General features: G+C 47.1%; 1 protein-coding gene across 4 annotated transcripts in view; it reads right to left on the reverse strand.

Moving 5' to 3' along the window:
- SPTBN1 (spectrin beta, non-erythrocytic 1) overlaps window positions 1–20,778 on the reverse strand; it is a 185,345-nt gene that overhangs the window by 37,311 nt on the left and 127,256 nt on the right. For all 4 annotated transcript variants that reach the window (XM_040993465.1, XM_040993466.1, XM_040993467.1 and 1 more), the window contains 12 exons: window positions 16,444–16,617; window positions 13,020–13,111; window positions 11,559–11,639; window positions 11,127–11,242; window positions 7,933–8,045; window positions 7,059–7,246; window positions 6,006–6,123; window positions 4,836–4,994; window positions 3,955–4,257; window positions 2,034–2,187; window positions 493–1,363; window positions 254–391 (listed from right to left, as the gene is read on the reverse strand). In XM_040993465.1, coding sequence (XP_040849399.1) covers window positions 254–391; window positions 493–1,363; window positions 2,034–2,187; window positions 3,955–4,257; window positions 4,836–4,994; window positions 6,006–6,123; window positions 7,059–7,246; window positions 7,933–8,045; window positions 11,127–11,242; window positions 11,559–11,639; window positions 13,020–13,111; window positions 16,444–16,617 — 2,507 coding nt within the window. The remainder of the gene's footprint in view (window positions 1–253; window positions 392–492; window positions 1,364–2,033; window positions 2,188–3,954; window positions 4,258–4,835; window positions 4,995–6,005; window positions 6,124–7,058; window positions 7,247–7,932; window positions 8,046–11,126; window positions 11,243–11,558; window positions 11,640–13,019; window positions 13,112–16,443; window positions 16,618–20,778) is intronic.

Genomic DNA, 20,778 nt, shown 5'->3' on the forward strand with positions numbered 1-20,778 from the left:
AGGCTGCTCCAAGGCCCTATGTATGAGGTAGAAAGGGATGGGTGCCGAGTGGACTTGATTCCCTCCTCCTGCCCTACCAGGCCATCCTGAGAGATCCTGCTGGTACAAGGAGGACATGTGTCGCAAGGTGGGTGCCAGTGCCACAATGTCAACGACGTCACTCAGGAAATCCCTGCCAGCAAGGCTCAGAACTGGCCTCACCCACCTCAGCCCCACGCATGGGATCTTGCATGCTCCCGGGCCTCCTGCCTACCTCGTGTTGAGTTTGTCTTGCTGGGCTTTGATCTCCTTCTCACTCGGGTGGCCACTGTGCATCAGCTGGCGTGCAATCTGGTTTACCACTGCAACCCGGGAAGCCTGGTTGTTCATTTCTGGTTCTAGGCTCTCAAATCTGAAAGGCAATAAGGCAATTCAATAGGATGTCATTTCAGGGGGCCACTGGTGGTCGCGAGGGGCAGCCCAGGGAGCCGCTCAGCAATGGCCCTCACTCACCTGTGCTGGATGACCTCCAGGTCTTCCAGCTTCTCTGGGATCTGCATGTTGTTGAGCCACTGCTCTTTCTCATCGATCCAGAGCTCGCAGGCATCAGCTTCACTGAACATCTTGTACAGGGCCAGGGTGTCCTGCAGTGCCTGCTTCCTCAGCCGTGTCAGCTCCGCCACCTCCTTGTAGCGCTCCTCCATGCCTGAGAGCCTGCCCCGCACGTCTGGAGACTCAGCATGCTCCTGGGGGAGAGCGCTGGCCTGCTCGTGCAGCGAGTCGATGGTGGGCCTGTAGTTGGCAATCTCTTCAGCCACGTCCTTGTGCTTCTTGACCAGGGACTGGGTGGAGTACTCGTCGTGGCCCACGTCATTGCTGGAGACGATCTTGAGGATGTCCAGCATCCAGGCGTCGATGTCATCGGCATCCGCCTGGAACTGGTGCAGCAGTAAGGCCTCCTCCAGGCGCTTCTTCCGGATGGCCGACAGCTGCTCCAGGTTGGCCCACTGCTCCCGGATGTATGTGATCCTCTCACGGATCTTCTCGGACCCGAAGTGCTCCTCGGCGATCATGTCTTCACCCTCCTTGATGGCCTGCTCAAAGTGGCCGCTGCGGCCACTCATCTCATCCTCAAATGCCCGATGCTTACTGAGGAGGCGCATGACGCTGGTCAGGTCCTTCCCGTAGTCATCGGAAGATAAAATCTTCTCCTTTTCTCGTATCCAGCCTTCCTCTTCTGCCATCTCCCAGAAGAACTTCCAGAGGCGGCGGGACTCTTCCAGGCGTGCCCGGCGCTCGGCTGCCAACTGGCACAGCTCTTGATAGCAGAACTCCATGTGGGCTACGCGGTCTCGGATCACCTGTGGGTCGCAGGGCTTGTAACCTGTTTAACACCAAAGAAGGAATGTGGGTGTGTGGTGGAGTTTGGCAAGGATGCTGGCTTATCCACAGGCAGTGAGATCTATCTCAAGTCCTTCCTACTCAACTACTATCAGTTCAATTTTAAGTTCAGGGCCAAGTGAGAGGGCAAGAGAACGCCTTCTAGGTTGCCGATGCAAACACAGGGGAGGGAAAATGTTAAGTATTATTTTTTTAATCCAACTGCAAAGTGATCACTTTTGTTCCAAGGAAGCATATGGATCATCAAGGAAGGTAGCTCCCTTCAACGGTTTCTTAAAAAAAAAAATGTAAATGTAAGAAGTAAAGCTAAATCCTCCTACACATTGTCTAAAAGAGAGGTGTGAGAGTCATGAGCTGCCAGAGAAACAACATGGAGTGACTGCTCCACATCTGCTCCAAGGCTGGCCTGGTAAGGGTCGGGGTCAAGGACATGTCATTCAAAACCAGCAACACAACCACTTCAGAAAGCATGAATGTGTTCAGCAGGCCTCTCCATTGAACCTTGCGCCCCTATGTCAGAGCAGCAGATAAACCCGCCTACCAGAAATCCTGCCCCCACTGCCCACCAATGCCCTGCCACCTCTGACTTACATACTTCCATAAAGTAGGTGTCTGGTGACTGGGGGTTAATCGTCACAACCATTCGTTCTTACCTTCTCCATCGGTTGCAAACTTCTGGGCAGAGGCGTTGACCCCTCTCACGCGCTCTGCCTGGATGCCGATGTCCGCCTCCACCAGGGCATGCTTCTGTAACAGGTCTTCCACGCCAAGCAAGTGCTTGCCATAGTCTTGGGATAATAATAGCACCTGTGCACAAGAAGCAACAGAATGGACATCTGCGGGTGCACCCTTGGCTGCAGCGCTGCATCGTGTCTGGATAAGCAGAAAGGTGGCCTCCAAGCTGCACCTTCCCTCCCGCCTGTCCCTGACTCGCAATCGTTGGAGGAAACAATGGCAGACAAAACATATCCAGCAATGAAACGGAATACAGTGCCAGCATTGAGAGAACGGGAGCTAAGGACCAAGTCTACCTTGGGGACAAGCAAGTCAAGTCAACATGAAAAAGCACAGGATTCAAGGAAGAGGACGGATCTACATCAAAGATGTGAATGGGGACCTCCTGAACCGCTGCAGGAACAACTGTCAAAAAGGTAAGGCAGAAAGGTCACACAGACTTGTGACCATTTAAAGAAACCTCTTGAATGTTACATCCCTTAAGTGAATGCTCCTCCTCTGTTAGGAGCTTCATGGCTTGTCTCTAGGATAGTGCACAATCAATAGGACAGCAACCCAGCTGGAGAGCTTCTGGGCATATCTCAGACCAAATAAGGAGAGCAGGGTCAGGCAACTGTCACTTAGTAGACTCAACGTCTTGAATTTAAACTTGAACCCACAGACATTTTCCTTCTTTTTTAAATTATCTATCAAACAACCAAATTTGGGTTGCCTTATTCTATACCTTTTTGGGACAGACTTTAGATTCGACTTATGCAAGTCTGCCTCACCTGCATTATCACACCATGATTTACAAAATGGCAAGTCTCTCTCCGGTATATTTTATGAACATTTCTATTTTAACAGGTCAACACAGACCATATCCAAGAACATTATAAACCTGGGACAATTGGAGAGAAACCTGAAGTGATCAGGTGACCTTGCAGCTCTGTCAGGAAATAGAAACTCAAGAGGTAAGGAGTAGATGAAGGCTTACATCCTGGGAAGGCAATCTCTTGCCTAAGGTCGGGGTTGGGAACACAATGTGCTGAGATAAAGGAGGCTTCGCACCACTGCCTGAAGGTTGCCCTATTCTGTCCTCTGTGCAAGGCTCGATGTATCCCATCTGGAGAAGTGCCTGACATGGATAAGCACGCCATGACCTGTATCAGAGGACACAGACACAGCACACGCCATGGCAAACCTGGGAAGGGGGAAAGCATGGGACTCTATGTCCAGAGCTGTCAGCAACAGGAGTGAAAGCACAAAGCAGCATGAGCACCCATGCTCAACTAGCCTTTCCCTAGAACCTATACACACCGCCCCACTCACTCCTCACCCTGCATTGGGTGCATGGTAAAGACCATGTCCATTCAAGAAAAAGAAAGGAGCTCAGAGAACCCAGGCAGTGACCATGTCAATCCTGCTGTCTGATCCCTAACCTGTGCTCTGTACACATTGCTGTGGGCTTTCCCACCTGCCCACACTACCCGTTTCAGGCCCCTGCTGCAAAGCAGTACCATTCACACACAGGAAGATCCTAGACACAGAAAGCTGCTTCACCTTTAAAGCACTGAAAACAAACACCACCACAGGGTGGCTGATGGCCTACACAAGAATGTGCCTGTTACCAGATAGATCTAAACCACACCGACAGACCTCCAGCTACTAGTCACATGCCGCGTTTCACTTAACTGGGGAACCAGCTCCTACGGTAGCATGGCCTCCTCCGGCTTTGACAATAATAGCAGGCAATGAGAAAAGCTGCACAACTGTCTTCCAGGAAGTTACTGGGTGAGCTCCACCAGGCAGGTCTGCTTGGAACAGCTCTGGCCCCCTGTCCTTCCGGTCAAGTGTTACCTTCATTTCATCCATCCAGTCCATAATGTAGAGCATTTCCTGGAATATTTTCTGCAGCCCCAGGTTCATCTCCAGACGTTGCCTCCGGGCTCTGAGCAGTTCCAGCAGGTATTCCCAGAGCCGGATGACATTGTCCTTCCTGGCTGTGATGCGCTTGATGTCATGGTAGTTCTCAGCCTCCAGCTCCCTGGCCACAGCCACCACGGCCTGCACACGCTCCTCGTATGCGGCAATATCTGTCTCAATGGCTTCATGCTTTTTCGTGGCGGCCTCAACGGCAGGAAGGTCAAATCCAAAGTTGTCCTACAGAGAAACAGAATGAGAAGAAAAAAAAAAAAATACACAAAAAAAGTTTAAAAAGTCATCCAACAGAATGGAAGAAACAGAAAGCAGCCAGGGTTGGCTGCAGAGTCCCCCAGCCCCACTGGTCTCCTTCAAACTCCCTGCTTGGAATGTAGATACCCTGCTAGAAGGCAAACCAGGAACCTGCCACTGCCACCTAGCATATGACTTCAGGGACTGGAGCAAGTGACAGCTTTTGTTGTGCCCAAGTCACATCTATTCATTGTCTGGTAGTCTTAACTGCTTTGAAGGCTTGGCTGGTTGGTCAAAGATGGAGGAAAAGGGAAGGAATTTCCAAAACTGAATGTGAGTGGTTCACACACACTCACTGTCTCTAAATAAACTCTGTTCTTGAACCGCTTCCAAATCTATGAAAAGTTAGATAAATAGAAGAGAAAGTATACTGCAAATTATAAACATCCTCTTCACAGGAAGTGGGCAAGATGACATGACAGTCCCAGCCGCTTCTGAGCACAGCATGGACCTGGGCCCCCTGGCTACGGCTCGTGCGCCGGGATGACCCCTGGGATGGGCAAGACCTGGGACACGAGGCGCTGGTTCTCGCTCAGCCACGTCTCCCGCATGGCTGCCTTGCGATCGAATCTGCGGGCCAGCTGTTCCAGTTTCTCCTGTCTGATGAGCTCATTCCGCAGGGCCAGTTCTCTTTCGTGTTCTGCTTTTTCCAGTCTTTCCCAGGCCTACAGAAATGAGGGGAGGGGTGGGGGTGGAGAGGTGGTGGTGGTAAGTTTTTGGCAATGTTCAAAGACCTTCCCGTTTATTGCCAACAGCTAGCATTTCCCAAAAAAGACCCAAGGACTCAAAAAAAACCCCCACCAAAATAACAACAACAACAACAACAACAACAACAACAACAACAACAAAACATTCCCACCTTCAATGACTTTCAAGCTTTAAGGGGAAAACTATTCTCTCCATGTGGATCCATGGGAACAGTATCCCTAATCTAAATCTAAAGATCCTGAGTTATACTAAGAAAAACAGCAATGTAGCTATAGGGCAATATGATCAAAGTATAAACTTTCCACTTTAAAAAGAAATAATTATCTTCAAACAGTTGTGATCACTCACAAAAAGCAAACTTATTATCCTATTTGGCAGTTATTTTCAAAAAAATAAATTCTATGGTGATGTTTCCATTCATGAGTCATTGGTCTTTAATTTATGCATGAGTACTTCTTTCAAAATCCCAAACACCTTTTCACATTAAATTCATTCCTATGAAATGTATCTTGTTTCACATTAAGAACAACAAAAGTTTTTTACTTAAAAGAATCTAAGTGTGTACAACAGACATCAGAGTTCTGGATTTTTCGAATTTCTAGCTGGAAATTATGCTGCTGGCAAAATTCTGAAACTGCAGATACTCCAAACAAAATAAGGGTTCTGCTTTTCTGTACTTGAAAGGTGTGTGAGCTGACTGCCTGACCCAGGTGAGGGATAAATGCAATACACATCTGAGGAACACGGCAATCGGCAGTAAACCTCCCACACCCCGAAACACCCCCTTCCCCACCTCCAGTGAGCAGCCTATCCCAAGCACTAGCCTGACCTTCTGGCACCCTGAGTGACATCTGCCATTCTGCCACTTGGCAGGAAGGGATGGAGCCAGTCCAGTCTCCAGGCCTCTAGGCAGTCAAGACCAAGATGGCACCTGAAGCCTGGAGAAGGACTGGGCGGATCCGTCTCACCTTGTTAATGTCAGAGATGAGCTTCCCCTCCCGGGGCATGTAGACCTTCTGGTTGTTGGCCCTCATCTTGCTCTGAATCGTGAAGAGTAGCACCTCCAGGTTCCCCTTCTCAGTAAATCTAAGCACAGAGATAAGCAACCATATGCACTTTATTTACGGTCTCTGGTTTGTTCCAGAAGAAAAACTCATTTGTTATAGAAGGAAAAGACATATCATTTAGCCACACACGATTTTAAGAGCCATTTATCTTGGGTCTGATTTACGTGAAATGCATCTTAGAGAGACAGCTATGGGTTTGTTACTGGGTTTCAAAAGCCTTGAACATGTTTGTGGTAGTTTGTTGTCGCTGGGATTTACATGTGAGGGTGTCGAGGGTACACAATACGCTCCTATTAATCACCTCCACCAGGGTTTAAACCCTAAGTCCTGGATAATGGACTGACTTTGTTCAGAGCACGCAGCTGAATGCATTTAGCATGAATTATTTGGAAGGTCTACCAAGCGTAATTCTCCATGGCTTTCAGAGACATCGCCAAGGAAGTTGCAACCAAGTGCTGTTTTCAGAAAAATAATGACTTTGAAACTGCAGTAGGTAAGAGGTAAGATCCACAAGCCTTATTCAACAATTTTAGGGGAAAGGCAAAACTGTCTAACACAATTAATATTTATGAGTTTTGCTACAAATCCTTGTAGGCTGCTGCCTCAGGTCCACCCACAGTCTTATATAACATTATGTGTTCTGCTACTTTTCTACAGTCTAAAAACAGGGAATTCTGAAACACACACTGGGAATGAGGGACTGGATAACAGCTGTGGGACCTGTATCATTTCACAATATTGTCATGCATCTCCAATGTTACTGGCTCATTTCAACTGGAAAGGGCTCAAGAAGAGCATGGTTTAAAACATCTCAGCAACACAGAATCAAGCCAAAGGGAGGGTAGGCTGTTGCCGAGAGGCATTTCTGTCACAGAAGACAGAAAATAGGGGCCTGTTGGCTGCAAGGCTCTCCTTTCCCTTGTCAATGGTCACACATTACTATTAGCATCTTACTTGGGCGGTTTCTCCACCGTGCGGTAAGTGTTGAATGCCTGGAGCTGCTGCTGTACCCCGACCAGTGAGTTGGCAAATTTGCGGTTGTTCAGAATAATGATGGTTTGTTCAATCCACTCCAGGAGGTCAGAGGCAAGTGATTCATACTTCTCAATCATTTTTTCTGTTTCAATAGCATTATCAAGCACCTGAAAATGAATGTTTTAGAAAAACTGAGATCTGTCTTCCCAGGTAAGGACAACATGGCAATAACCCTATCCAACCACATGCACACCTAATGATGGAGTTTGGAACAAGTCTGTACTACTCTGGCACAAGTATTTTAATTAAAGGAATTCTTTGTTAATTGACAACCAGACTGTGGCTTGTATTTGGGATCAGCGACAGCTTAATTCAATTGTAACTGACTGGTTCATCGACCTTCCAAATTCCAAGATTCTGAATGACTTCTAGCAGCCTAACCTTCAAAAATGCCTAGAGGAACAAAAAGGGCTCTCATTTCATCCCGTTTCATGAATTCTGCAACCCACTGCTTGGAGAGAACAGTATCATCTGGGCTAAGCTTTTCTGACAACCGTGGCAAGTGAGTATCAGCTAAATGAGAAGCAAAACCCATAAAATTGGGCAATCTTTCTTAGCCACAATGGGTAGGGCTTCATACCCAGGATGTCACCCAACTCAGTCAGATTTTTAACAGGCAGTTAATTTTCTGGGAAGCTGAGGAGAGGGCAACCTCTGGGTCTGAGATTCTTCCTGATCACCTTCTAAATATTTTAGCCACATTTCTGCCTCCCAAACCCCTTGGGACAAAGAGGTTCCCATCTAACACTGCACCGGCTGGAGAGTAAGCCAGACCAGTGAGAAACCTGCTCACCTTTCCGATCCGTTTTCCTTCCACAGCCAAGGCCTTCATCTTAGAGAAGTAGTGGTAGTAAGTCACCACATAGGTGATGATGGACTTCTCATCAGGGTGGTCCACGCTGATATCTGTAACCCAGAGCAGTCTCTGGTCAGAGCATAGCACACAGGGCCACCTCCCAGGCAGCAGCAACAACCCACAACAACTCTCAAACACACTGAATTGTCCCACATCTCCATTTAATATTTCAGCCTTCTGTCATCACTGCACTGATTTTAAGGGTAATGAGGAATGAGTCACCTCAGGGATCTATTGATCATGTGAATATTCACAAAATGCTTTCTCCAGATACACTGTGTTCACCTCTCTGACCTCTCCCTACGTCAAACCAGGCTTCTGCTTGTGGAGTCCTCATTTCTGAATATGGAACCAGAGTCTCCCCAGGTCACTTAGACTTGGGATATCTTTATCTCCCTGTTACCCATGCTTGTAAGCCATCAAGTTCTTTCTCATGGTTCTGATGTGACCCGTCACCAACACAACCAGATTCCAAACAACGGCTCCTTCCCTCACCTTCCCTACTCCCTACTTCAAATGGTATACCTAGAAGCTGGGAACATACTCCCTCTTAGCTCAATCTATCCCATCTGTCAGTATTCATCAAGCATTATGTCAGTGCCAAGTCCTAATCTACACAATTGTAAGTCTAAAGCCTGCCACTTCACTATACACTTGTATCTGAACCAAACCTGGTGCCTGACAGTCTCCCATATGCACCTCACAATTTTCAATATGCTTCCTTCACTCAAGCCTCCTTTGGCCTGAAATGACCTTCCCTACCTCATTGACTCCTTTGGATTTTTCAAGCCTCAGGTCAGAAGTCCCCACTCTGATCCAGCTGTTACTGATCACTGCAGCTGGAATTAGTCTCCCTCCTGTTCCCCCAGAACTTTAAATCGACTCACAGCCTTTCTGCGGGAACTTGTTCCCAAGAAATAAAACACTTCACCTCCTGAAGTGCTAGTGTGTTTTTGCTTTGCATAAAGTAAATGGCCAAAAATATAATGAGAACAAGTGAATAAAAACGACAAGTCTTTGAGGTAATGGTAACACTGAATGACAGAATCAACTTGGGATCCATTAGGAAGAGAAAACCCAGGATAGCTCTTAATGAAGGCATCAAAGGCTTTTTTAAAAAATTCATTTTTATTGGAAAGGCCGAGAGAGAAAGAGATACAGAGAGAAAGATCCTCCCTTTGCTGGCTTACTCCCCAAGTGGCCGCAATAGCCGGAGCCGAGCCAATCTGAAGTCAAGAGCAAGGAGCTTCTTCCAGGTCTCTCACATGGGTGCAGGGTCCTAAGGCTTTGGGCCATCCTCTATTGCTTTCGCAGGCCACAATGAGGGTACTGAATGGGAAGTGGAGCAGCTGGGACAAACCAGGGCCCATATGAGATCCAGCACATGCAAAGTGAGGACTTTAGCCACCATGTGCCAGGCCCTCAAAGGCTCTTTTTCAATGAGCCGCAAATATACACCTTCATTTCTAGCCCAGCAGTCCCGTTCAAAGCAAGAGTGCTTCTCTTACTGGAACATGAGAACACTGGGACCCAGGCTGGCAGCCTCCCTATCTGGGGTTAGCAGGTAATTGACGGCAGCTCAACTAGACCCAGAGCTTACTGTTCCCACACCATGCTCCTACGTCTGCTCAGCTCCATCAACATGTGCCCAGTGGACACAATGGCAGACAGGAAAAAAATATAGCCAACCCTGCATGCGATTTAATCAACAAAAAAGGTTGACATAACTGGAACAGGGGCAGGAAAAACTTGCTTGTGCTTTTTAAAACTTATCTGCAGACATCTTAGCTGATGCTCGTTGAGTCACTAGACAACTAATAACAGCTATGGATAACTAATAATCAAGATCAGGTGACACCAGCCGCTTCTTTTAGTTCCACATCTTGTGATCCAGGAGACATCAGTCCCCTTCTCATACTGAGCAGTGATTAAAAAGATTAACTAATGAGCGAGTTACTAAAAAAAAATATTGTCATTGGAATAGAAAAAAAAAGTTCTTTATCAAATCACAAAGAGCCAGGGCTAAAGAAAAAACTCCACAATGAAGAAGGGGTTAAGCTGGAGATTTACTGCAACTCAAGAAATTTTAGTTATATTTACATTGAGAAATCATGTAATGGGCTAGCAGAAAGATAATTTTATCTCAGCCTTTCTTGTAGTGAGCCTATCAGTCAATCTAATGCATTGGAAAACAGCAAGAAGCCTGCTTGGCAGCCTCATGACCTCTAACTGCCCTTGGGGAGTTAAACTTCCTGTTCTATATTTATAAGAACTTTAAACTCTCACTCACATACACTCGCTTTTTTCTCTTCCTTTCTCTGTTATTTGTTCACAGCTGAGAGGGCCTGTAAACTGCAGGACTACAAATCCTCTTATGTTGTAAATGCTTCTCACAGTTAGAAAAAGCATGAGAGCTCTTGGTGAAAAAAAAATCCTACAAGTGGGATTTTTAGCAACAGCCTAGGGGTCTGCTGCACATCAGCCAGCACTACGCCGGTCCCCCTGCTGTCCATCAGGCTGCAGGGACCCACGACCAGGAGAGATCAGCTTCAGAGAGGACAGCCCAGTCAGGTGGCAGCAGGCACTGTTGCACGCTGGCTCCTCCTCCGCCTGTCTGTCCCCTTTTTCTGAAAGCCCCTTCCATTTGCAAAGAGCAGTTTCCTAACAAGGGCTTGATCCCTAGTCTCTGCTTGTCACCTCTGGGTGAAGGTCAGTCAACAGCATTCCTTGGGGACACTTGGATCACAGCTGTCAGAACTCTCAATGACTCTCTAGTGTGTGCTGAATAATCTTTACAGTCTTACTGGTAGGCCCAATCTACCTTCCAGAGGTTAACCCTTCCAGTATCCTCAACACTCATTCCTACTTACTAAGCCCTTCAGTGCGTCTTCCTCTTTCTTTGTTCTGCATCTTGGATCACATGAGTCCCTCTGCTTGACATGCCTATTCTTTCAGACTGTGCTTAAATCACATTTATCTTTCTTTTTAAAATGCCACTCTTTCCACCAATCCGCAAGTAACTGACCTAACCAAAATTAAGCTCCTCTTCCTTTGATAATTCCTGAAGCACAGTGTTTGGACAAAGTATGTGGTCATTGTAGAGGTGCTACATTTTATCTGTCAGTCCTTACCTTCAGGGTCCAACAATTTAGTGAGGCCCAGGTGCTGCTCTGCCAGGTTAAATGCATTCTGAAGATTGTAGTGTGCATTGGATTTCTTCAGTTTGTCAAAATCTATCAGGTCGGGCCTACACAGAACACAACAAGAATCACCGTTGGGACACAAATCATGCAACCAGCAAGATACGATTATCCAAAGATGCTGAAATAATCATTTAGTGAAACAAATCTTGATGATACTATGCAGTCATCCAACTATGGAATCTGATCCCAGGAGAAAATGTACAAACTTGTTTACTTGTCTGAGGCAATTTACACATTCTCTCTTTTATTGTCCTCACTTGGAATGCAGGCACACCCACCACCTAAGATGGTGAAGAAGAACATCAAAACCCACCCAGATGTGCAGCTACAGAAGAATGGCAGCAATTGCATCTGACCTACCGGTGTTTGTGTATCAGTGCATTGAAGGCCATGCCATCCCTCCAGCTAGTGGTGAAATTATGAATGTTGACGTTGGGGTACCTGCCAAGAGTAAAGCACAAGAGAAAAGCAACAAAATTACCAAACAACGGTTTCTACTTTTTGCTAAACGCAGTGTAAAAAAAATTATTTCTAAGCACAGTAAACATTAAACATCTCAACTTCAATTTGCTATAAAATACAAACAAAATGTACATACATGTGGTTTGTCTCGCTTAGTCATCAAATCTTACAGAAGGCATGAACTGAGTCTTGGGTTTAAAATGCTAGCCTCACTTAGGAAGTGACCCTGACCTAGTCCCATAGGAGGCCTCTGCTTCCATCAGCTTCCTACTCCGCTCTCCAGGACTCCAGGACCTAGTCACTGAGACCTCTGGAACAGCAAGTAGCTGGGACGACCCGGCCATGTAACATTCAGCTTTGTTTTCTCCTATCATTTAGTTGGATAAAGTTTCATAAAACAAGCATTTCTGGGAAAAAATCCCGTTTGAAAAATCACTCTCCCTGCTCCAGGCAATGAATTGGGGTTGCTCTGTACTGGGTTGATTAAAAGTTAGTATATCTCTGTATTTAGCTTCCTAAATACATCCTCACTAAATTTTCAGTGAGAGAATATAGGGGTCCCTAGAAGATCATGGCAATTTCTATTATTAAAAAAAATGCATAATTTCAAAGATTTTTGCACCAAAAAACTTCTCTTTTAATTTATTTCTCATGATCCTTTATTGTACCATTACCAATGGAAAACTGAAACATATAAGGTTATAAAGGTCACTTGTTTAAGTTCACTGTGTAAAGTGCCTCAAACGGGCAGCAATGCAAGGGAGAATATCCACACTCATTTTTTACATGTTACAGATGTGATTCTTAAAAATGCTTCCTGGATTTTAAAAATTCAAAATTCAATGTTCCTTGAAGCTTTCTGATTTATTTTTGTTCGTTTACCTGCAGTGGAAGGGTTTAGACCTGGGCAAAGCCAGAACCTAGAACCCAAACTAGGTTTTCCACAAGCGTGGCAGGGGACCCAGGTTATTTGAGCCATCACTTTTGCCTCGGGGTTAAGCATTAGCAGGAAGTCTGAATTGGAAGCAGAGGCAGGACTCAGTTCCAGGCATTGATATGGGATGCAGACAAAACAAAGTGGCGTCTTAACTACTGCAGCAAATGCCCGCCCTTATGGGGTTTCCTTAACAATGTGAATGGGATTGACTGTAGAGCTGTGACGGGTTCAAAGCACAAATCACAACTCCCTCCACTCTGGGAACCAGCCGACATGTCAACCTGCCCACTGCTTACAAGCCAGCGAGACTTCTCGACGGAACCAGAGGAAAGGACGCTTGTCACCACCTTCTAAGAGATGATCACACAGCGCCAACCTCACCCTGGAGACAGCAACCCTGACCCTCCTGAGTTTATGCTCACCCAGCTGTCTTCATCTGGCACCACAACAGCAAAGCGTCCTTGGCAGACTTTTTCTCTTTGTTGTCCTCAGTTTCCACACTGATATCCTGGATCTAAGAGTCAAAAAAGAATATTAGACACCTGAATGGGTCACTCAGAAAGACAGGGCTACACAGACTCCATGCCTGCTCTGTAGACTACCTACTCTCGGGGTCTGTGAACATTGCTCTATTTGGCTAGGGCTTGGCTCAGAAACATCAGCCAGAACTGGGTTTTCTACTTTGCACCGAGATGAGGCTGAAAGGAAGGTGGCTGATCCGTATGACTTTCTAGGATCTGTGGGAGGTCATTTAGGGTCATTTAGGGTCTAGAGAGCCCACGGCGGTTAACACGGTATCCCTGGAACCTCACCAGACCCCAGGAAAACATTAAGTTCAGATTTTCATAAGCAAACATCTTCGATACCAGGTGGAAACCTTTAACGGCAAGTATACTGTGTGCACTGTTTTATGAAAATGGACCCAAACTTGTAGGAAAAGAGGGTGCTTGAATGCTGTACTTCCACAGTGTGTACACATTCTACAACATGCCTGGGCTCCTGACACCAAAGCCAGTCTCTCTCTCGGTGTCAAAAGAAGCTCTACCACATGTTGTGTGTCCCTGGGTGAGCTCCTCAGCTTTGCCATCTGAGGAATGGCAGTACACAGTGGCCAGCTCACGGTGCTGCTGTGTGCTTAGGTGTGACAATGAGGAACACCCAGTGCTGAGCTTCATGAATGCCATGGCACCCACGAATGGTGCTTCTTGGATCAGGGGTCAGACACCTTGGTATGTGACCTCACACAAGTGCTCTAAGGATTTTTTTTGTCTTTAATAACAAATCTTTTGTAAAGATAATACAGGATGTGTGTTGGGAATGAAGGGTGTGTGGGCCCAGGGCATCCATCACCTTCCAGCACTAACCACTCCCAACCCAGACTTCTCTGTAGCCCCTAGCCCCTTCATTCACGCAATACAGACACGCTTCTCAAAATTCTTTTTGAAAAAGTTAAGAGGGACAAAGTACTGAGTTATAATACTGAAAGGTGAGAAGTTTTCAACCAAGAAGTGCACTAACTAAACTCTTTTAAAGATTATGCATATTTAATTGTGGTAACAATAAAAAGTCTAAATTTGCGTAAGCTCCAAACTCTATAATTAGAATCATTAGCTCATGCACAGAAAATGAATATAAAAAGATTCACCCTCATGCCAGGAAGGCAGGCTGGGACTGTATCAGCTTTCCTATACTGCTGGGGGAATAAGGTCATCCCTTTCCAGAGCCTACCTACCCTCTGAAAGAAGACAGTGGTCCCCTGTTCAGACTAGGCGGACCCGAAGACTGCCAATTTCTCTCACCATCTTTAAGTAACCAGCAAGCAAAACCCCTGTGTGTCTGTGTCACCCTCCAGTATCTAACAGGTATCTGCTATGCAGATACAGAATAGTCATGTCCTGAGAGCTATGGGCAGAAAACAGACACACACATACGTGTGTGTCCAAACACACACATGACAACTATATTCAGGAGCTGGGGAACAGAGGACACCTCTGTAGACACACAGGGAAGTTTCGCCAAGGTGACACAACGTGTGCTGGGCGCTGGCTGACGCAGAAATCAACACCAATTTGTGGAGCAGGTGACGATTTAATAAAGCTGTTGGAGGAAGTGGAGTCATGTAAGACACCACCATTGCAGGCCAAGCAGTAACATCAGCAGCCCGAGCTTCTTGCCTCAAAGGAAAGGGAGAAAGCGCACATCAGCATTTACAGGGTGAGGCATAGAAAAAGGAAAGCTGGCAGGAAGCTAATTAGTCAATGACTCAACCTAGTTCACGCTGAGAACCCTGAAAACCCTGAAAAGGGCCAAGTGTGCCAGCTCCCTGACACAGGCACTGACCCGCTGATGAGAGAGGCCACAAGCAGGATGCCCTTGCATGCTCTGATTACTATGGGCCGGAGGCGACAGCAATACAATATTGCATGGGGCAATGAGGGCTGGAGATGTGGGAATGTCCTGCTGACTTCACCTCTGCTGTAACACACACAGCAGCAATCATTACTGAATCCAGTGGCATTCATTCCATTTCACTTGGGAACTAGATGACAGGAACCTGCACCACAGTTCTTGTATGAGAAAAAAAAAAATTCCCCCTCCATGGCTATAATGAATACCACTTGGTGATGTCATTTTTCCATAGCAGGTCCCTCCTGAAGCCTACATCACTGGGACCACTGGGGCTGGCCCGGGAACCTGAACTAAGACGCTTTCCCACAGCACCACACGACCAGCAAATCAGGGGTGCGAATTCTTTCTATGACTCTACATTAGCCTTCCTTCCAGACATGCCTACCAGGAAGGGTGCAGAAACTCCAGCCTATTCCTCAAGGATGTGAAAAGGGAAAAGGCTGGTTTCAGTAAGAGAACAGAGACTGGAATAATTTGACTATTCCTTTTCCTTTTCTGTATGTGTGTGGGGGGGGGGGCGGGGGGAGAGGGGTTCTTAACTCAGAAAACAATCAGGGAGCTCTTAATCAAAACAGTGGAAGGAGAAGGAATGGCAGAGGGAACATGGTGCCCGAGGATCTAGCATTGCCAGGGTGCTTGTTCATGGAGTCACCTGACAGTACAGTGTCACTTCAGATTTTAACTGAAAAGCCTGGGGATGAGGCAGGTACCTGCAGGAAGCACTGCTAAGCAGGTGCAAGGTATGGCCCTGTCCATACCTTTTCTGAGATCAGAAACACCCTGTGTGGCCCTGACTGGCTGTGGACTCCTGGACAAGGCTCCAAAACTTCTCTTGGGTGTCCTCATAAAGTGAAAGAACTGGACAAAGTGATCTTGAGAGCACCTTCTGGCTCCAAATGCTTGTGCACTTACAGCCCTTTCCATAGGTGCAGTGAAACCTGCAAAACCACTCTGAGTTCAACAGTAAAGATGTTTGTGCTTTTTTCCCAAAAAGGATTTCCTCACATTCAAAGGAGAGAATGCGAAGGTGAGGATGGAGCCCAGGCACGTACCACATCCCTCAGTGGCGGCTCTTAAAATATTCTGTGCTTTGTGTTACACCCACAGGAGGTCTGGTTTCATGCTGGTGAGCTAGCCTTAGCCATCAGCCTTCTATCTCTGTCCTGGAACACTGAGTGGCCCAGAGCACACATCTCATGGTGCCTGGGGAAGTGGTGGGCAGCCTGGAAACACATGCAGACAGTGCCCCTGGGTCCCATCTGGGAGGAGCACAGCTGCCAGGGACAGGCAGCATCCACATGCCTGCAGGGCAGCAAAGGGCACAGAACTCCACACACCAGACACTCAGACGCTATTTCAACATGGTCTCCCTGGGGCCCTCTGGAAGGAGGTGGCCAGCCCCCGAGGGGCTGGGCTGTCCTGGGCCGAGTCCCTCACCTGGAAGCGCAGGATGATGGTCCAGATGAGGCCGAGGGTCAGCCGGTGGTTCCCATCCACGATGTCGTGGGACCCCATGTTTTCAAGATGGACTCTCTGCTCCTTCAGGAACTGCAGAGCCTTGTCCACGTTCTCCAGGCAGTGGATGCGCATCCGGCCCTTCGTGGGTTTTGGCTGGAGAGGGGAGAGCGCACAGGGGTTAGAGATTACCCATTGAGCCAGAGGGCGGCCGACGTTCCAGAGCCACATACGCCTATTCATACAGCTCTCTCACCTGAACCCAAAACTCTGAAAGCTACACATGCTCACATGGCCAACAGTATTCATCCAAAAGTCAGAAATGTTCACTTGCAGGGATGGTAAAAAATTACTCCTCTGAGAGATTTGTTTAATTGTGGAAGCTCCACAATTTACAAGTTGGCACAGAAACTACAAGGTTATAGAAAAGAAAATACAGTTTAAGAAGGCTTTTCAATGCTACTGTCGTTGTCCATGCTATTTCCTTGCATGACTGACAAAACACCTTTCAGCGATTTGTGATTACTTCAAATGTAACAAGCAGTCTGCCACCTGTTCCTAAGGCTGGTTCAAAATAAAGCAAGGGGCACGCCACCCAAGCAGGACAGTTTCCAAGTGGTGGTTTGGCAAGGCAGGTGGAGAAACGGCAAAAGGCTGAGGCTTGCTAGGAAGAGGGCAAGCACGAGAGGCGTCTCATCTGAGGACCTAGAACATTTCTTCTTTTTACTCCACTGGGTTATAATCTAAAAGAAGTTCTCAAAAGAGCAAAATGTTAAACAAAAGATGCACATGTACATACTACACACACTACTACAGCTCTACTATGTCCTCTTTAAATATGCACTATGTACATCCAAACTAAATCTATCTGCCACGATGAACTGTACACTAAACAGAGTGTGTGTGTGTCCCTAGTATGTTCACATGCATGAGACTTTCACCAGTTCTGTGTTACAGACTTGGGCCCAAGCCAGATCAAACCCATGCGCTCGCTCCCTGGTTCCATCCCTCCCATGCCTCCCTGTAGTAGAGAGTACACCTCAGGGCAATGTCACCACCTCTCAAAGCCATTATCAAGGAATCACACACCCAGCCCCACAAAAGAATGCACAGAGGCTGGCTGACACGGCCAGCCATGTCCTAGCTCCCCAGCTATCTCACTATACCACTCCCACTTCCCAAGGCTCAAGTCAAGACATGTCTTTCCATCCTGGAGACATCACCTACTACCCAGTTCTCATGGGTCTCTTACTCCTTGCAACTCCACGCATCAATGGTCTGGATCATGGAGCTCAGGAACAAATCATCACCTTCTAACCGTGGCTGCTGTCCCTTGTACTGCTCTTGTTACTTGGCTGGCCTTGTGAGAGTTGGCATGATGCTTTATTATGAAGCTCTGCTGTATTCCCAGAGGCCTCTGGGTCACTTCTAAGCACAGAGCGTGCACATGGGAAGCTCATCACCCAGGTCTGACCCCTGCTCTAAGCTGGCCTCACGCGGAGGGATGGTCAGGTGTGCAGCCCCTGGGCATATCCAGCTAAAGGCAGCAGCTGGCCTACACTAGTATCTCACATTTTGCTCTGCTCCTCAGTGACTGGCTGGATGGGAAACTTCAGAAAGGAAGGTTATTTGGGTAACAAGTACCTGAGTCTGCTCAGTCTTAAGATTTTGTTGTTGTGGTTACTTTCTTCTACAGGAAAGATCAAGCAAGAACAGATATTGAATCAGATTGTAAGTAGAGGCCTTATCACAGTTGTAAATTCTAAATTCTATTTTCAACTAGCAAATGAGAAAGAAATATCTCTAAAAATGCAGAGTTTTTCCACTGCATTATGATAGGTTTCCTTACTTCCAAGGCAGGGGCAGGCAGACATTTTTTTTTTAGAAAGCTCAAAACCGATTTAATTCAAGTATGTGCAAAAGGCTAGTATTTGTTATTCATGTTATGCCAAGTGATAAGATAACATCAAAAATCAGACAATCCACTGAGGCACAGAAAGGTCAGACACAGAAGAGAGAGAAGCATGCTTAGTCTGAACTCCTGCAACCTAGTTCTGCACACATTGTGTGAGGCTGGCATAGCCGATGTGCTCTCAGAGGCACACCCATGGTCCTGGCAGGCCAGCCACCTTGGCAGGCATCCTCAGACTCCCGGCTACAGACACAGGTGGTGTATAGAGGTGTGTATAGGGAGCCCAGCTACTTCCCTCATGATAAGGAAGAGGTCACACCACTTAGCGCCTGCTTCTCCTGGGGGTTCTTTGTCCTTCCTGACCATCTCTCGGAACAGCTATCATTCCTTGCTGCTGAAACACTGTCTGTTTGCAGCAGCCTCTCACTTTTCTCATATTCAGCTTCCTGACTGAATGAAACTGCTGGTTAAAACTTGGCTGAGCTTAGAGTAAAAAGGTTGGTGTATCAACTGTGACACCACAGGGGCTTTTTCTCTGCTCTCACAGCAGTGTCTATGCACCAGACTAGCCAGCGCCCCAACTGCAGTTAGAGGATGCATCCCTCACATGGAAGACATCTTGCCAGCCAGGAGAAGCCAGCTGCAGCAGACACGGGAGAGGCCGGCAGAGCTCTGCTTTCTTCCCTAATGTTTCACATGTTTAAATTTTCCTACTGTTGGTAGGCTTCACATCTTTTAAAACATTACGCATGAAACAACCAGAGCTACAAAACAGGCTTTTTATGGGCTACTTGGTATAGAAAATAATGACTGATTTCAGGCCAGCTCTATGTCATAGTGGGTAAACCTGAAGCCTCAGTTGCCAGCAACTCATCTGACACTGGGTTCTCGACTTGGCCGCTCCACTTGTGATCCAGCGCCCTGCTAATAGCCGAGGGAAAGTAGTAGAGGAAGATGATCCATGTTCTTAGGCCCCCTGCATCCATATGGGAGATCTGGAGGAAGCTCCTGGCTTCTGTATTGCGAATAGCCCATTTCCATTGTGGGCATTTGACAAAGTTAATCAGCAGACAGAAGATCTCTCTGGACTTGCCCACGCTCTGTCCCACCCCTCCACCCCTCTCCGTGTGTGTGTGTGTGTGTGTGTGTGTGTGTGAGAGAGAGAGAGAGAGAGAGAGAGAGACGAGAGACCTCTGCCTGTCAAGCAAAAGTTTCAAGTTCAACTTGTAATTTTCCCTACTTGTTGGCAAATTGGTACATCCCAAATTTACTTATAACTGAGGGATAATACAATCATCTCACAGGGCTGCTCTGCATGAAATGGGAAACAGTTGCTGCAGTGTTCTCAAACCTAGGGCATCTCTACCAACAAAAGGCACTTCAAGCATTTCTCTCCCCCACCTTATACTTAACAAACATGAGGACTCTCTCCTTCCTCTCCTTTCGAACTGCTTGAAAAAAAATCACACACCTCCTTGTAGACAACAAATCTAAAGGTGGCAGAAATGCAGATACAAATCAACTGAGAGGCAGCTGCAAAATCAGAAGAGGAGATGCCCAAAGACGAGTATAATGATGATGCTCTTACTGCACTTTAGTCCAAGACCATCAGATGAAATGCCGGGCGGGGGAGAAAGGAGAGCAGAGCAAAGTGAGCCTGGCAGTGTTCCAAGGGAGCAGGGATGGGACGAGATGGAAAGAGGATGTCAAGATGCCCCAAGGGTGACCCTTGTGACGTCCACATTTTAAGAACTGTAAACTTCAAAACTTAGTCAGGAAACAAGGTCTGAAAGGCATGGCTTGCAGGGAGCTATTAAGTAAACATTATTGGTGCTACGCAACTAGCAGTTAACCCTAGGAATACTACTGCATGGCAGAAGGGACCGGGAGATCTGCTTTCCTGCCTCATTGTACCACCTCTGAATTTTCAGAACACTCTTGTTTCAGTCCTCTGAAGCTGAGTGAGCTTCAGTTAACGTTTCAACCGCCCCAGAAAACAAAAGAATGAACAAGACGTAGAACACGAGGAAGAACAAGAACCAGGACTGAAGCTCAAAGTTAGTACATCAGGTCACATGTCTCAATGTCTGCCTGCTTCTGAGAGGACTCCTGAAACACCTGGGGGAGTGTAAGCAGCAGTAACCAGGCAGAGCCCTAAGAGGTGACAAGGCTGTCCACGTCATCCACAGGAACACGGCGGCTGGACACACAGCTTTCAGGATCTCAACATGCCCGGCTGCCGTTTCCTGAGCAACTGCCTCTCGGTAGTGTGCGGTTTACAGCTGGGGGCACACGAATCCTCACGGCAACCCTGAATTGTTAGAATTCTTATTCCTGCCATTGCAGACAAGGACGCTGGCTCAGAGCAGTGAAATGATTTGGCCGGTTCATTAAGACGTGGTCAA

This window comes from Ochotona curzoniae, unplaced genomic scaffold (genome assembly GCF_017591425.1).
Source record: "Ochotona curzoniae isolate NIBS_2020 unplaced genomic scaffold, NIBS_Ocur_1.0 contig_883, whole genome shotgun sequence".
Lineage (NCBI taxonomy): Eukaryota > Metazoa > Chordata > Mammalia > Lagomorpha > Ochotonidae > Ochotona > Ochotona curzoniae.